Here is an 18,094-nt window from a genome sequence, read left to right as displayed (position 1 = left end):
CACAAATTGTAGAAGACTTCTCCAGAAGACTTCATGTATGTGTAATTTTGTCCTGTCACTCACAGGTGCAGACCTCTTCCCTCACTCATGCATGTTCCATTATACCTTCTTAATTCACTTCTTGTAATCATGATGGACATCCCTCAAACCTGCCCATATTTGTCATGCACAGGAACTTCTTTTCCATTACAAATAGCAAGTTATAAAGAGAAGGAAAAAAAAGTCTGTGGGTGCTGTAATTATGATACTTTAGGTTTTACTAGCTTAGTAATAACAAAAGTCATAAAAATACTTTGCTTACCCAAAGTTCTTATTTATAGGGGGGTGGGGGCTTCCCCATTGTCAGGCTTAGCAATATTTGCCTAAATTAAGCAAGGGGATTTGTTCTGCCCATTAGAAGGGCCCAGTTTGGTGAATGGAAATGCTTTGGACATTCCTGCATTGCTAAGACTTAGAGGAGGTGTTCCTTAAGGAGCTCTGTTTCAATGCTCCTTGCACGTGGTGACTTGTCCTCACATGGTGCAGTGCTGGGTTTTTTGTGGTCTTTGCTTCTGGGATTGTCCTTGGTAGTTCTGCCTGTTGGTTTGGCCAAAGGGCAGTGGTACCTTTTTACATATCTTTATGTAATTTACTGCTGAGTCCATGTGCTACTGATTAAACCTGTGCAGGGGAGGGCCATTGCATGGTCCTCGGGTCCAGATGGGTGCAAATAATGTCGTTTTAGTGATGAGAGTGGGAAATTACAGAAATATCCCAAAATTAATTCAGAAAATGTTTAACTTCTCTTGACTGGCATCTTCTGTAACTTTTTGACAGTTGTCTCATGCTGATATCTGATACTCTTGTCGATAAAATTGCTACTGCATTTGAATTGGTCAAGTGGAATTGGTTAAATAGAAGAACCTAAATCATAACTAACTCTCTCAATGAATTAAGCTAGAATTACAGACCTTAACTGTCCACCAGCATTGAAAGTATTTAGGTCAATTGTTTGCACATCTTTTAAAACTGGTCTCTTACAGAGTCCTTCTCATAAATACCAGATGATCAGTCATCAGAAAAGGAAAAACAAATAAAAAAGCTCAGAGTAGTCATCGTAGCGATAGCATTAGGTAAACAAAAAAGTAAATATGAAACTGAGAAGGAAATTCTTCCCTGGCATAACACTGTTGTGTTTTGGAGACTAAATTTTTCAGATGTGTTCAGACTCTTTGGAATTAATGGAGTGCTGCAAAGTGGAAACCCAGATTGCCTAAAACACTTGACAGTAAACCCGCACTGAAAGCTGAACCAAGGTGTGTGTCTGTAACTGCACGTATCAGTTGTGGAAAGCTGTTTTCCATGATAAAATATTGGAGGTCAACTCTTAGCACCTTTTCTTCTGTGCACCAGCTCCCATGGTTTTAGGCTGGGCCATCACAAAGAGTACAAAAGAGGTTATGGACAGAAACATTAACAACTATGTTGACTCCTTTTCCACCTGTGGTAGCAGCTGAAAAACAAATCAAAGCTCAGAAGCAGTTATGTTCTTGTAACACTTTATGGCATTTGCAAGGTATTCTCTTCACTGGAGAAGCAGAGATGAACACTTTATTAGATTTCTCCTCTTCTTCTTTTGGTGTAACGCCTGGGAGCAGTCTGTTTGAGTACCTTGATTGCTTCTGGTGATTAAGCCAGCAAATTGAACCCCACATCTGTGAAGTCTGAGTGTGGCTGCTGATCCATGCACAGTCCATACATCCATGACACTCGCTTGTCAGCTGTAAACTAGAAATGAGAGAATGATGAAAGTGTAAAGAAAAACTTCATATGATTATAAACGTGTTTTGGCTAAGGGGTTTAAGGTTTGGACCAGACTTCAAAACTTTGGATTGTGTTCTAAGGACATTTTGACACTTAAAAGAAATCTGTGTTAGCAACCAAGCTGTATGCACGGCATAGCAGCAGTGCAGGGTTGTAAAGATGTGTCCTCAGTGTGCTTGGACTGCCTGGACCTTATAAAGAAGGCCAGGGAATGCTGTATATTGAAAATGCATCAGGTATGCTACATGGGAACAGTCCATCCACTCAAGATCTCTGGACATGAAGCAGCCCAGCTGGAGCTCTACCAGGACTCTAGGCATCTGCAAGTCCCAAATGAGAGGCCAAATTTCTCATTTTCACCCAGATGTTATTTCAGACAGAAAAAGGTTCAGACAGGTTCAGGGGAACTTGGCCATACATTATCACTGGCAAAGCAGCTTGTTCAAATACAGAATTTGAAGTCAGTGCAAGGTAGCGGTGTCTGCACATCAGGAAAGCCCCTAAAATGCCTCTTCACATTTTCAGGTACCTAAAGGCCCAGGTTTCACAGCAGAGTATTTTATTTTTATCTGGGATTATCTTTCCCATACTGAGGGGGAGCTGAGGTTTGCTACCTCAGGCAGAAGGGAGGCTCAGCCCAGATGCTGCTCCTGGAAAAGCAGCAGCTCCAGTTCTACCAGGAGCCACTGTTCAGCACAGAGGTAGAAGAGGAGGTGGGGAAGGGTGTCCCATTCATGTCAGCCCTCTTCATACACTAGAAATAAACTTGATATGCAACCTCTTGGTCATGCCTTGGCTACAGGGTGCAGCAGGATCCTGGCAGATCGTCTGAGCTGCTGGCACTCAAAAATCCCTTTGGTGTACTGCTGTAGCTGAGCTTGAATGGCAGGGCACTTAATGCAGGGAAAAAGGATCTCTGCTTCTTACAGTCACATCAAAATTACCTGCTTATTGTGGAATTTGTCTCCACTAACTTGTGCTGTCTAAATATTCAGTGACTTGTCTTGCGTGTTTTTATGCTCCTTTTACAGTCAGCGGAGTGAAGTAGATTCACACAGTGGATGATTCATCTCCCTTGTTTTAGGCTTCAATATTAGAATGGGATAAATGACCTTGTGGAGATTCATTTCAGAGAGAGAGCTTTAAGCACCTCCAGCTAGCAAGGGTGAATGCCCATCATTGGTGTTAGGAAAAGCCAAGTTAATTTTTCACCGTTTGCTGCCCTTTCCACCCAGACCTCCAATTTCCACCACCATTGAGTGCTACTTAAAGGATTTCAGGTGGTCTGAGCTGGCCGTGTGTTTCAGCCCAGCTTGTGTCAGTGGACCATGCAGGAGAAGGGCTGAGTTAGGAGAGGTGCTGCAGTGGCCCGTTGAACTGGCAGCCCCCTGAGAATGCTGCATCCTGGGTTCAGCCTACCGGTAGTTGCCAGGTTTCTGCCTTTCGAGGAAGAAGCGTGGTTTCATTCCTATCCTGGAGTAATTAGTGACTGAAATGCCCAAAACAGGCAGCCCCAGTTAGAGCCGTGGTTCTCAACCTCTGCTCTGCAAACCCTGGGGGTCCATGGATCACTCCTAAGGTAACTAAGAAGAATTCAATGAAAGGTAACTGAAAAACCCGTGTTTATTGTCAATAGATTAACTTTCTCCATAAAGGAGCTTGTCTCTCTTGAAAAACATTTGGGGGCTGCCGAGCATAAAGGTTGAAAATCACTGAGCTGGAGTAATGTATCTTTATATGTGGTAATTTGACAGCAAAAGGGCTAAAGCTATTCAACTGTACCTTTATGAAAAAACGTCTGGAGAATTTAATAGAATGTGATAAACTTTGCATTGGCACTTTTGATTCAGTCTCTGAAACCTGAGTAACTGAAGGGATTCTATAAAAATAATTCTACAAATGTGCAAAATAAAATAATGAAGTCCTTTTCATATGGATTCCAGCTGATCATATGAGCATCATGCTCATGCAGTAGACTGGTATTATTCTCTACTCTTTTAAAGATTTAACCCTGATAAATGATAAAGAATTGTAGACTAATTTCTGTAGAACAACAGGTTTCATCCCTAGTACCTATGCAATGACTTTCTAGTTGTAGATGTACATTGAATTTAATTTAAGATCTATATAAATAATTTCTACAGGATGAAGAATCAAAGATACTCAGGATTTTGAGTTTCTCCACCAGGGTAGCTTTGAATCCAGACACCCAGCTCCAACAGTCAGATCCCTTGAACAATGTGGTTTTGTCACAATGCCATAGACTTTTCCTATGATGGTTGGTACAAGAAACTCTTGAAAAATTTTATTAACCTCCTCTGCATTTATGAAGACAGGGCAGGATTTGCCAAGCAAAATGATTCCCCTCATGGTTATACATGGTAAACTGTTTTAAAAGTGTTTTGGGGCTTTTTTTCCTCCCACATTTGATTGAGTTTTACTTGATTTTGTCAGTATTAGTTCACCCTTACTTGAACTGCTGGATAATTCATTTGTAGAAGAGGCAGTACATTTAGGTACTTCCATCTGTGTTTAAACAAGGCTCTTGTGCTTTCCCATTAAAAAAAACCGATTTTGTATTATAATGCTTGTGGTAGATGAGGTTCTGAATTTAACTCCTTCCTACTCTAGTTTCTCTTAACGACTATGTTATCAACACCTGGGGTTTCTAGTTTACTCTCTTTGCAAATATGAATTTGCAAGAAGGGGTTGATGGTAAGTAGCGTGGTTTTAATTTGCACTTGCGAAGTGTGTCAGACAGTTTCATCAGGGCATGGTGAGCAGAGGAAAGCCTGTCTTCCTCTGAAAACAGCCCTCAGAGGATGTCAGAGAGCGTGTTTGGCTGCGATAATCACTTGCAGTATGGTTTTGAAATGAGCTGTCCAGGAGCTGCTGGAGAAAGGGATGCCAGTGCTCCTATGAATTCACTCTTTGTCTTTCTCCCTTTTCTTTCTCCTGTTTCTACTTGTTTTCATGTTTCTGGGCTGTCACTTTGATGTGCTTTTGGATGAATCTACCTCGTTGTGTTGGTGGAAGTTCTGTGGATTCACTTGGATGAAACGTTTGTGACAGTCATCTGTTTTGCTAGACTGTACTCAGTGATACAGATAGCCCCTTCCAGCCTTCTGTTCCTTACTCCATGTACCTAGCATCTTTACAGCCTCATTCATCCCTCCTATCCTCCTAGTACCTTCCAGACAGCTGTTGAAATCTCTCTTCTAGTGGTATCTGAGTACCCTTTTCTCGTCCTTCCACACATTCCTGTTCTCAGACCAGGAATCTTGTCCATAGTTACTGTTCATTTATAAAGTTTTTTCTTAATCCATTAGTAATCTTAAGGTTTAAGCCTCGGGTGATATTTGAGTGCATTGCTGGACAGTGGCCACCCTTCTCTCTCTCAGGCAAAAGGGCAGAGGATTTATGGTGATACCTCACCTCTACCCTTGCACAAGAGCTACAACCAGCTTGTGTCCCCATAAATCATCAATGCTCCAGTAGTGTCAAATTCCCTGTAGCCTGTCCCATTTCTCTACTATACCACATCAGCTAGCCTTACACCTCCCCCCTAAACCCCAGCTTTCATCACACACTTGCCCAGTGCCCTCAGAGGAATTCAGAATGAGTCACGCAGAGCGCCTCTGGGGACTCCTACTGATGCAAACTTCCTCCTCCTCAAGGCAGCCTGTGGTTTGATGCCACAATGCAGCCGGTACTTGTTCGCTGGGGAGTTGATAGTGAAGTTTGGGCTGTGCTCCCCCCAAACTGCCACCTTCCTTCATTGGATTCTGGTGCAGGAGGGGATGCTCCCAGCTGATCCTCTTTGTGGTGGCAAACATAGGAGTTTCTCAGTGCCGGTCCACAGATTGTGAAGGTTTGGGGTTTTTTTGGAAGAAGGGTTTATCATTCGTTCATAAGGTGCATTCCAGTCCAGGCAGGAGACTGGCATCAGGCCATTAAGTGGAGTGTTATATGGATGTTTATATGTAAGATTAAAGTCCCTCAGTTCTTGAGATAGGATCAGAAGAGCTTTAGTAGTGTCTCCTGACCTGCTTCCAGAGTCTGCATTCAGAAATAGAGAATGTGATGAACAGAGCTCACTTACGTTGTTTTGGTTTGGTCTTTCCCCCTCCCCCAGACAGGCCATTGTCTTTATAACATTATCTACATTCTGCCTCTTCACATAGAAAAGAAAAATGCTTTTCTGGTGGTAATTACACAGTGCTGCATTGTGGACCTTTCATCCCATTACAGTAAGTGGACAAACTACTATAATTTACAAGAATGAAATAGGTGAGGAAATGGGAAAGTTTCTGGCACTCCCAGACATAAATGCCAACCTGACATGGGAGAATAACTCTGACAGAAAACAAGTTTGCTTGCTAGCAATGAGTGCTGGTGCAGTTGTGTTCTGATGCAGGGATGGAGGAGTGCTGGCTTCTCTTCAGGTGTTTCAGACAAGGAAGATTTGGGTAGTATTAAAGGAGGGCTACAGACCCTTAGCCTGTCTCTGCCCTTGCAGTTCAACTGAGACACGCTTCAGCTCTTCCTTGCTCTCAATTTCAAAATCTCTTCAGACTGTCTATGTGCTGCCTTGTCATGGATCTGTTAGCAAGGTCATGGTGTGAATACATTGAGATGTTTTCCTCCAGCAGAAGTTTGCTGCCTTATTATTCCCCATCTCTGAATACACACCTTTTACACCTCTCAGAACAGACTGATGCTCTTATTTGTCTGGGGTTTTTTGCTGACATATAGTGTTTCCTTGTGGGAGGTTTGCCCTGAAGGTGTGATTGCAGGAGTAAGGTCTTTACCAGTGTATTAGCAAAAAAGTATTTGCACATCACCAGGGAAGAGCTGCCAGTTGGGTGGTAGAGCTTTCTTATTATCCCTTGAGTAGACTTGCTTGTAGGCTGTGCACTAGAAGCTGAGTAGCTTGCACTTATCTTCTTTTTCTTTGAGTGAGGTGGCTACCAAATGTTAGGGGATACAACCACCCTGTATAGAGGATGTTTCTGCCACCCCGCGCAGAGGATGAGTTTGGAACCCTTGGAGGCTCAGGGTGCCTGAAATTCCCCCAGCCCCCTCTGGGTGGTTTGGCAGCAATTAATTGCCGCCACCTGCTGACCAGGCATAGGATTTCTCTGGCCCCAGTACAGCTTGTGCGTGTCCCGAAGAGTTCTCACCATGCCCTCCCCAGCAAGAGGGTGGTGGAGCAGTAGGTGTAGGTCAGGGTGCCTGCATAAAGCAGGAACACCTGGGGACAAATACAAGGTTGGTCATTTAAAGGTGGCACATGCCTTAGAGTGCACATAAACATGAGTGAAGGCTGAGCTGGTCTGCTTTTGGGCTGCTGTGAAGTTGTAAATTATCAAGCAGATCATGGGTGAGATCCTGGTACGGGAAGTTTAAATGAGATATAACGTCATATAACTATGGTGTTAAGTGCAGTCAAACTGCATGTCTTCACTTGCATTTCCTCGTAGAAGGCGTAAAATTCAGGTATTCTTTTAGAATAAAGGAAAATACAGAAGCAAGACATTTTACCTAATCCTAAACTTTAGAAATTCAAGTTTGCTCTTCTTTTATTTAGTGAAAGGACATAAAGAGTGTTAGTCACCATTCTTCAGAAACTATTTAACATTGTTAGCTCTTTAACAAAGATGTCTTTTCACACTGGTGAATTTGAACATTTAAATGTGAGGTAAGCCAGACAAACAAGTACATTAGACTGAAGGATGTACAATGCCTCTTAGACGACGTCACTGCACCGAAGCTTCATTCTGTGGCCAAATTGCAGGAAGCGGCAGCATGTGCTGTGATCCTGTTCCCTGGCTGCCCAGCATTGCTGTGCCCGGGGCACTGGTGCAGGGTTACATGGCTGCCGTGGTAGGAGCTGACTTCTGAAGCTCTTGGAAATCCTGACCTGCTTTCTGCCCTTTAATGAAGCATGTGTAGCATTTAACTTTTCTGGGGTCACTCCAGGTTTTCAACCAGTACAGCTGGGGTAGGGACACCTCAGTAACTTGCTTTGATTGGAGTTCATTCTTCAGCCTGGGACCTGCTTGCAGGCTATCCCAATCTGCTGCCTCCTACACCATTAAAGGAGCTCCTGTATTGGGGCAGAGCCCTACAAGTGCTCTAAGGACCCAAGGAATTTCATATCTACATAGAGACTATAATCTCATTTTCTCTCTTGTTCAAAATGCAATCTTTTCACAGGAATGCATGGGGTTTTCCCTAATTATCCTGTAGCGAGTCTCCCTTTTTTTTTAGCGTGTATAATTTTTTAATTTGTTTGCTTGTTTGGAGGCGGAGAAGCCTCCAAGGAGAGATGAAATGCCATGCATGGCAGTTCTGCTCGGCTGCTGCAGTGCCATCCCTGTTCCGTCAGAGCAGGGGAAGGTTGCTATTACCATTCTATAACGCATGGCCCTGGGTTATTCTTGCTTTCCTAAGCAGTTTGAGTTGTAAACCTCCATTTCCACCCTCGTTGCTCGACCCAGTTCCCAAGTGGTTCCTCCTGCTGATCCTGTGTCTCTCTCCTTGCTCTCCAGGCCTCGGGGACCTCAGGCAGTTCCGCTGCCACCACCCCATCCGTGTCCACTCCTGTCACTGGCCACAAGCGGATGATCATCCCCAACCAGCCTCCCCTCACCGCCACCAAGAAGTCCACTGCCAAGGGCCCAGGGCAGCCAGCGCCCATCCCGGTCACTCCCGTTGGCACCCTGAAGCCGCAGCCGGTGCCGGCCTCCTACGCCACGGCCTCCACGCCGAGCCGCCCGGCCTTCAACGTGCAGGTGAGGACGGCGCAGCCCAGCCCGCACTACCAGCCGCCCAGCCCGCAGCCCGGGCACTATGGCAGCCTGGGGCCCGGCCAGCCCTACGGCACCGCGCCGTCCCGCCAGCCTGCCGCCCCTCAGTACGGAGCGCCGCAGCCCCACGGGCCCAGCTACGGCTATGCCCCTCCGCCCGGCCGGCCCGCCGAGCCCACCTATGGCTACGCACCGCCACAGGGCCGCTACCAGGAGCCCTACTACGGGGGCTATGGCGGCAGGAACGGCTCCGAAGCGCCCTACGTGCCGCAGAGCTCCTGGAAGGCCGAGCCGGCCTATCCTGCCAGTAATGCCATGGGCCAGGCTCCCCCTGGGCTCTACCAGCCACCAGCCACGAAGAAGACCTACATCACTGACCCCGTGCTGGCCCCACAGCCGCCCGCCCTGCAGCAGAAGGTAAGAGATGCAAGTGGTCACTGGCATTCCTGGGGGAGCCACATGGCTGAACGTGGCCTGGGACACTCCCGGAAACGTGATGGGGGTTAAGGTGGTGCTATCAGAGATGTGGGGCAGGTCTCCCTATGTATGGCTTCTTAAAGCTGGAAATAGGGAACTCTCATCTGCTTTGAAAAGAGCCCCTGCAGGGGCTTAGAAAAATTGTCAGTCTCAAATGGTGAGATGATGTCGCATGTGGAAGCATGGTGGGAGGCCATGCTCCCTCCCATGGGAGGGAGGGAGGCTTTGTCCCTGTGACATGCTGTTGCCCCAGGAACTCCCTGGCCGTGCCTCCATAAAGCATCTCTGAGCTGGAGCCTTTTCTTGAGAGCACTCCCAACATTAAGGGAGAGGTTGGGTGTGAGCTGCTTCATGTGCCTGTGGACATCCCTGCTTCACAATCAATCCTCCCTGTCCTCAGGCAGATGGGAGGTACACGAGAGGCTGGTTTTGATTGTGGTTCAGAGTGATTGTGGAGGTTGTCCTCTGGTGTGTCGCTTTCAAAGATCACTTATCACTGAAACCACATGGAAATGAGTCCCCACAGAGCTCGGCTCTGGTTTTCCTCTCCGATGTTGGTACACCGGGTGGCCCCCATCCACTTCAACAAGTGCCTGGACCTCACAAAGTGAAGTCAGTTTGAAATAAAAAGTTAAAGTGGGTCTGCCTGGTTTCTCTGCCCAAGCTGATCCTGCCTGCCTTTTGTCACTTCTGTTGGTGGCAGTCTGTAATGTGGCTCTGAGAGGACAGAGTTGTTGTAGCTTTGTGGGGCCCTCGTTGTGTATGGTGAGCTGAGGTTCCACAAGGGGTGAAGCAGGGAGGTAATGATGCTGTTGCTGCCCAGGCCCACCTTGGCATATGTGAGCACATCTATGCTCTTGAGTTTATGGGTGCTCACAGGGAAAGGTGAAAAAGCTTCTGATACATAACAGAAAGCCTGTCCCTTTGTCATTTCCTTCTCTAACAGCACACAAATGGTCTTCCCTGGATTCCCGGTTTCTTGACAGTGGGAACTTCGAAAGGCAAAGATGTTTCTCAAGGCAGTTTAGAGAGGGCAAGAAATTACAGAAGTCCTTGAAATATTATCTACTACCAGATAAGAAACTGCTTTTTCTCTTTTCTTCCCCTTCCTTAACATGAAGCTTTGAAGCAGGGAGAGAAGTAATAAACTCTCAGCTCTGCAGGTACTTGGTATAGAGCTTAGACTGCAAAGTAGTGAAAGGCACAAAATTTGCACATAGCCTTAACTGATGTAAATGGTTGTGGTTCCAGTGGAATCACTGAGGAAATGCTGAGGTACAGCAGATCCATATTTAGACTTTTATAGATACAAGTAGGTTTATATATATAAAAAATTTAAAAACTGTAGTTCACTCAGCATCTCTATGGAAACGCAAATCATCTCGAACCACAAACAGCACAAGCCTGTTAGTCGCATTTGCATTACAAAGCTGGAGGGACAATTTAATTTAATTTAGCTCAAGTTTGGGGTTTCATGTATGCCTATATATATTTATATATACATGTTGGTGTGTGTGCACGTGGCATTTGCAAATACACAGTGCAGAAATACTTCATGAGTACATCTATAAAAAATAATTTCGATTCTTCTGCAGAACAGACTATCATCTGCTTGATGATAATTCCCTCCAGAAACTTTCTTTCTCTTCCAGCCTGCTAAATAGCTGTTTTCTTACCTCTTTCACTTTTGAGCTTACAAATCTGTAACATATTGGTGGCAGGCTTTGCCTTTAAAGCAGTGTTGTCCAGCCTTACCATGTGCTGTTCTCTTCCTTTGCAGAATATCCCATTCATAAAATCGACTTCGGGAATTATTTTATTTAAAAAGGGAAAAAAAGACTGTGTTAGAGCCAGATATCTGTTAGGGAGAATTGTCACTGTAATTTGACTTGGCTGTTATGTGAATTTTAACATCTACACACACACACGATTCTGCATTTGCTTGTGTTTTGCCTTTTCAAGGTCGATTTGAGACCTTTCAGTTAAGGAAACAGAAAGGGTAAGAAGCATTGATACATATCACATAAAATGTAAGATGACCTTTAGGAATTTTTCTTCTTGCAAGGGAATGATTTTAAAACATCAAACAATTTCTAAATGTATTCGGGAAAGTGCACACCTAATTTTGAACACAGTTTGTGTGTGCAAATTATTAAGGATGTTGTAGCAAATCCATCTCAGATTAAAAGTTCATGGTCCTTAATTCTAACATATACCATGATCCATCACTGTGAGAGGCAAAATTTTTCATTAAATTTGTTTCATGTTTTCAAAGGGTAAAAATAAAAGATTTCTATTTGGCATTCTGGCTAGGAAGAGGTTCATGACACTGTGGCTCTGGTTTTTTTGCTGTGTGCTAATCATGTTGAAGTCGCTGCTGATCCAAAATAAATCTGGATTGGTATGGGAACAGCAAATAATCTGTACTGGTTCTTAAAGCCTGCCGAAAACAATGAGTTTTACTCACACACAATTCCACGTTGCATTCTGTCCTTAGGCCACTTATGGAGTGAGCGTCATGCATGTGAAGCCTCTGGGCATTTTAGTCTTTTGCAGCACCGTGTCTAGCATTAGTGCCCAAGTCCTAGTTAGGAAATGATCTGGTGGAGTGCATGTCCTCATTTAAACCTTCGTGTGCTTCAACAGCCAAAAAAACCTCAGGAGCTTTCTCTTCTGGATGGTGGGTGGTGGGGATTTCTGTAGGAGCAGCAGCAGAGCTCTCATGAGACTATTTGACTCCTCTTACGCTCTTGCTATGCCTGCTCAGATCAAGTCAAAATCTGAAGCCTGCCTCTTAACTTCTCCTTTCCCAAAGGGCAGAGGGCACAAGGCCAGGGTGGCTCATTAGGTACACTCATTTCTGGCTCCAAGATGTCCATAGTAGACATGTGACAAAAAGCCAGTTTCTGATGTAGAGTATTCCCAGAACTTTGCCCAGTGGCCAAAGCAGGACTGGTAAACTCCCACTGCTGACCACCTCATCTGTCACCAAATGTTTCTGTGTTGGACTGGTAAAGACACTGAAAATCCTTGTTGAGTTCTCAGATCTCCAAATCGGTCTTGGTCCTTTCACTGGTTTTGGTCATGTTTGAGCATTTTTGAGACACTCATATCTCCCAAATGGATTTGTAGACCTTTTAGGGACCTTGTGTATCTCCTGATGTATTTGAGAGGTGGCTGTGGGAGATGTGTTCTTCCTAGATCTCAGATCCCAGCTATTCTCCTAATTCTATTCATAGGCTTTGGGAAGCATATTCCTTCCTAAAGGGACCTTCACATTTTCAGCTTCTAGACTACATACCACTGAAGCCATTTGAGACCAAAATGGTGGAAATCTTAACAAAAATACTGATCTCTTGAGAGCAATTCACCAGTTTGGTGAGGACAGAAGTGTCTTGTGGCTCTGATTTAGTATAGCATCCAAATCCACATTCTTTTGCTGCAGATTTGCTGGAGGGAGAAAGGAGAAATGTCCCTTTGGTAGCCGTGTCTGTTCTCCTAGACATGGCACAAGTGCCCGAGTTCCTTACCCTGGTCAGCCACAGGTCCCATTATCCCCATATTCACACCTATAGAGGCATCAGTGCATATGGAGCACAGCCTCCTCTTCAGACAGTCCTTCAGTTTTGCACACCTTTCCAGGTGAGCACCATGAAAAGTGGGGTGACAACTGTAAGCCAGGGGGATTTAATGAGGCAGCTCATGTTTGTGTCTTGGTTTAGGTGGTGGTGGCTGCTCATGACTAGCAGACCTCAGCCAGCGCGTGGTTTCCGCGCTGCTGGAGGTGATTTCTTTGCACCCAGCCCTGCCATGGTCTCATGCAGCTTTCAGTGCCCAAAAGGGACTGTGATGGCTCGCTGTTTTCTTGTTTTACACAGCTTTTGTCAGTTTTTCCACTGATTTAATACCTGTGATGGAGACATTTGCTTGGAAGTTTCATCTTTGCCTCAGAAACATATGCTCACAGTGCCCTTTGCTATGACTGATGCACTTCTCTTGTACTGGTCTAATAATTTTTACCATCACTCACATAAAGGAGACACGTCCAGCACTTGCATTTGAACTGAGACTAATTCTCTTGCTGTTTGCTGTTAATTTAGCAACTAGAAGTTTTTCCTTCTCTGCAGATGAATAAAAGCAGTCTGCCAGATTTCCTCCTGCTGTCACAGGGATATATTCCTTCCTGGTGTTGCTTTTGACTTGTGGAGAAAGGCAGGCGGCTTGCTTTGCGTTGCTTGCCTCCCCCAAAGTGCCTTCTCACACAAAATTTTGTATCTTTGCCCAAGTGTCTTCTTCACAAAAGTTACGTATCAAAAATTGTCAATGGATGGAATTTGGAGACAGTGTAAAAGGATGATTGAAGTTGGTTTTCTGTTAGTGTGGGACAGTGGCTTCCCATAGTTTTAGTATGCTCAAATAAAGTAAAACAAAGTAAAATTTAAAATGATTATTTAAAATATTCTACTTTGGCATTTAATGAATTTAAAAAGACTGAAAACGAATGTAAAATGAAATAGAAGGTGAAATTCTGAAATTCAGAGTTGAATCTGCGAGTTCAGTGTGACATTTCAAAATTTCCAGATGAATATGCAGTTCCTTTCTTTCCTGAGAATAGCAACAAATGTCAAAATGTTGACATTCTTCACAAAACAGTAATTCGGAGTTCTAACCAGCACTAGCTGTATATCGGCTGCTGACTCTGTCATTGCTTCTGGGTGGATTAAATTAAATACTGTTGCTTCTGTTAAAATGAGGAGGAGGGGAAAGAAGGCAGTTATGTCTAACAATAAGATGAGAAGCTCCAGGACTTGTGGTACAGTGACATTGAGAATGATGTTTTCCTCTTCAAGTTATAAATCTCTGCATGAAAATCTTTGTGGGTTTTTTCAGGTGAATAGGTGCTGGCAAGAGATGCAAAAAGGTGTTTTCAGAATGGTGTCTTTATCCTGACTGCAGGAATCTGATACAGTCTGGTTTATACCCTAGACTTTTGAAAGAGCCCAATTCTTGGCTCGAAATGTGTTTGACATGTTCATTTGAGAGCTTTACTCTTTGTTCTTTGTATTATATTTTTATTATTTAGGCACTCCATATACTAGCAGGAACCAGCTGATGACAGAGCAATTAATCAGTTTTTTCTCTTAGGAATCATATATTTGAATTGTTTTCCTGAAATTGTGAAACAAAGAGTTGCCAAACAATTACCTTGAAGTTAAAGATAACAGGGAGCCTGCAGTTACAGGAGTAAGTCAGGTCAGTGTATACTGAAAAACCAACTTAAATTTACAGCTTCAGGATGCAGCTTTTGCAGCTTTAGCCTTTAGTCAGCCACAATGGGTTAGAAATATAAGAGGAATAATTGAGAAAGAGGCTTTTGGCATAATACCTGGATGTTCTTTCTTGCTCCTTCTTAAAATAAGCTGAGGACAATGCCTCCACACATGATAAGGCATGGGGCAACCTTGAAGTTAATCAAGGGCTCTGCTTCTGTGCTGGTTAACTCTTGATAACCAAGTGTCTGCCTTGAGAGATCCTGCCAGGCTGTGTTACAGGCTAACAAGAATTTTCAGTCTGAGGTCATAAGAAGCAGTGAGTGAATACTTACATAGCATCACACAGGGAGGCTGGCTGGTTTCCAGGCAGTGGGGCTTGCCTGAGCCCTGAGGGTGCCTGAGCTCAGGTCTTTGAGGGGCAGCCTGGTCTGTAGCATGATGAGACAAGGATGGTTGGCCTTGCTACTGGTTTACAGCTTTCAGTACAGAAAGCAGCACCCATAAAAGTGAGTGCCACTTAATTTGCAGGCAGACTCTGGCTATTGTATGTGATGGTGCTGCTGATTGCTGAAGGAGCTGATTCCTTCCATTTAAAAATACAGTCGAGTCCAACCACATTGTAATTCTTTCAAAGCCAGAGCACCAGAGCATGTGAGGAAGCTGTTCTGTCAGATAAGCTCTGTATCATTGTCAAGTTTATTGCAATGAAGCCAGAACCTGAATGGGTAGAGAAACTTATCCAAGGTTAAGCACCAGTTGATTAGCAGAATGGGGCAGAACAAGGAGACATGGAGCATCCTGGTGTCATTTGGTGGCTCTTCTGTTTGAGGTGAGAAGGTGTCTGGCTGCCCTGTTGGTGTGGAACTCTTTGGGCTTATGACCTGATGGTAATGCCAGTGTTACGAGAAGTCACTATGCTCACAACACAGTGACAACATAGATGATGCTTTGAATGATATTTTGGCCATGTCATTTGCCATAGGATCTTTCTATATTTGGGTGACTTTCCCACTGACCTCCATGAAGCATATTTGCAGCCTTAATCCAGTTTTTAATGGCACACGTACAGATAAAATAGTAATAGTTTGTTACTGAAGCACCACTTTGTTTAGGGGGCTGTGCACAGTTTAAAAGATGAATCATTTTTCCATGAATAGGGATGGTTGTGCATAGATAGGCTCTTGAGCCTAGTATTTGAATGAACAGGCAAGTTAGAAAACTATCAGGGTGCACAGTGAGTAGTGCCAGCCATGTAAGATCCCACCAAAAATAGATATTCAGTTGTAAAGATTACAAAGTAGTCTATAATGTCTGCTGATAAAATATTTGTTTCATCCAAGAATAATGGTATGAAGCAGTTGCTAATATATGGTTACATTTACTGATCATAAATGTTCTGGTGTTAAACTAACTTTGGTCTCCACATAATGGGCTTCCTGTTAAGATTTACCTCTGAATAACTATAAAGAAACATGATATAGTAAATTTAATAGCAGCCTTTGGGGGAAAAAAGTTTAAAAAAAAGAAGAGGTTTCCTATCACAGGCTAAAGAACTCCTGCAAGGCAAACAGAATCTGCAATTACACTGACAGTTTTGTTCTTAAATGAAAATAATAGTGAATTATAAAGCTGTAAAATTGTTTTCACAACAATATTTTGTTTTTATAACTCATACTATTTCACTTAGTAGCTGCCTGGCTCCACAGCAAGTTACATAACATGATATTATGAGTATGATGCCTCAACTTTTTGTCTAGGGAATTAATTTAAGGGCTCTAAACTTTCCAGTCACATTTTCTTCTTTGTTCCAGACACAGTGTATTCTCTCTGCTGGAAAAAATATCAGATGAACTACGTCTTGCTTGTAGCAGAGTAATATTCATATGCCTCTTTATCCACACTAATAGGACTGTGACTTAGTTTCACATGGCTCCTCAAAATAGTCCAGATTGAAATGGGCCATCTAAAGTAAGCTACACAAAACAAATTAGAAAAGTGGCGTTGCTGTGTGTTAGCTGATCAATGTAGCATTAGCAAGGATTTTCCACACTGTGGTTTAGCACCAGCACAGACAGATGAATTATTCTTACTGTCAATATCACTCGTCCTCCCAATTAAATACTTTTCTAAACAAACAAACAAAATTTCCTCAAATGAGTCGGCTGTAACTTAACCTGACTTATTAGGATTAGTTTAGTCATCACTAAAATGGAACCACACCTGAGCTATAATATACAGCAGATGAGCTATCATAATTTTCGTCCTCTTATTGCCTCGTTAGATTCTACTTTATCAACACCTGAAGAATCTTTTTTTCAGGAGTTTCCTCCAGCTTTGTGAGAACTGGTTGTTCATTAAATGAATCACCTTCTTTTCTGTTGTTGCTGTGATAGAGCTTAAAGTGAAAACTCCTGCCTTTTCCATGGAGAAAAGTGGCCTAAGTGGACAGGGGATCTCCTGCTGTGTATATGCCACTGGTGGATTTCTTCTAGGCTGTTGCCAGGAAGCCTGGTGGGTTTTGTTTTGCAGTCCAAGTTGGCCAACAGAAGAAATCTCTGTGAGGAAGTGCCCTGCAACATTTGTGTTCTTATAAACTTCTGTTTTGTGTGTATCTTGCAGACTCAAAGATTCAGGTGACACTTGTGTTTTCCTGATCTGGTGATCAGCATCAGAAACATGTCCTGCATCTCCTTCTCCAGCCTGTGTTAGAAGGCTGCTTTTCTGTTCCTTGCTGCCTCAAAATCCTTCCCCCTCCTATTATGCAACATTTACATGTGACCTCTCTTTCCACAGGCTGCATCCCAAAAACAGGCTTTAGAAACACATCAATTTTTGCCCAGCTTCATTTGAATACTTCAGTTAAGACTTTCTCCTGAACCCATTTTCTCAACTGCATTTCCCATCATCTAGATTTTTCACAATTTTTACGTGTTTCTACATCACTTTCCCTCAGGGTTCTTGTCTTCCAAGGCTTAGGCTTAAAATTAGGCCTTTTGCTGCTGTAGAATTTCCAGATCACTGAGCAAGTGGTGGATGAGTCTTTCTAGTAGATTTTTAAGTACAGAGAAATAATGCAGTTGTACTGCAGGCAAACATGGCCTTGTAGGTACCAGAGGGTGTTGGGAGAACATGTGCTTATGTTTGTTTCTTCATGAGGTTGCTCACCAATAAATATGTCCAAATACAGTTTCCAAATCTGAATTCAGCTTCCCACCCACCTTTCTGTACCATTTCACCATCAGGTCAACTTCTACTGAATAAATACAGAACAGCAATTAAAACCACATGTGTAATTAAAAGAAATTAATTATAAATTTAAACAGCATGTAGATAAGAAAGGTAGAAGGATAAAGACAACTGGAAGCTCAGTTCTTTGTGACCTGCTTTTGAATAAACAGCATTATATTCCACAGTCAATTATCCAAAAAGTACAATGTGTTCTGTTGCCAAAAAAAGGTTGTCAGATAGAAGTGGTTAGTCAAAAGGACACATGCACTGGAGTGAACAAGTGAACATTAGTCTATTGTACTTGGTATAATATTATACAAACAGAGCTGGCTTGTTACTGGCTTGTTACTGGCTTTTTTCTTCTTTTTTTTTTTCTTTAATTTTTGACCACAGATGTGATTATGCAGCTTTTTAATATTACTTCATGAACATCTAATTGCAGGCTTCAGCAAGAGGTGCAGACCTTGCTAGGGAAATCAAATAAGGTATGCTCTGTGCAGC

General features: G+C 43.3%; 1 protein-coding gene across 5 annotated transcripts in view; it reads left to right on the top strand.

Moving 5' to 3' along the window:
• LPP (LIM domain containing preferred translocation partner in lipoma) overlaps nucleotides 1-18,094 on the top strand; it is a 331,939-nt gene that overhangs the window by 194,070 nt on the left and 119,775 nt on the right. For all 5 annotated transcript variants that reach the window (XM_088170915.1, XM_088170914.1, XM_088170913.1 and 2 more), the window contains one exon: nucleotides 8,358-9,032. In XM_088170915.1, coding sequence (XP_088027041.1) covers nucleotides 8,358-9,032 — 675 coding nt within the window. The remainder of the gene's footprint in view (nucleotides 1-8,357; nucleotides 9,033-18,094) is intronic.

The sequence above is a fragment of the Sturnus vulgaris genome, chromosome 10 (assembly GCF_052056855.1).
Source record: "Sturnus vulgaris isolate bStuVul1 chromosome 10, bStuVul1.hap1, whole genome shotgun sequence".
Lineage (NCBI taxonomy): Eukaryota > Metazoa > Chordata > Aves > Passeriformes > Sturnidae > Sturnus > Sturnus vulgaris.
The sequence above is the reverse complement of the archived record's forward strand: the minus strand, read 5'-3'. Positions and strand labels throughout refer to the sequence as shown.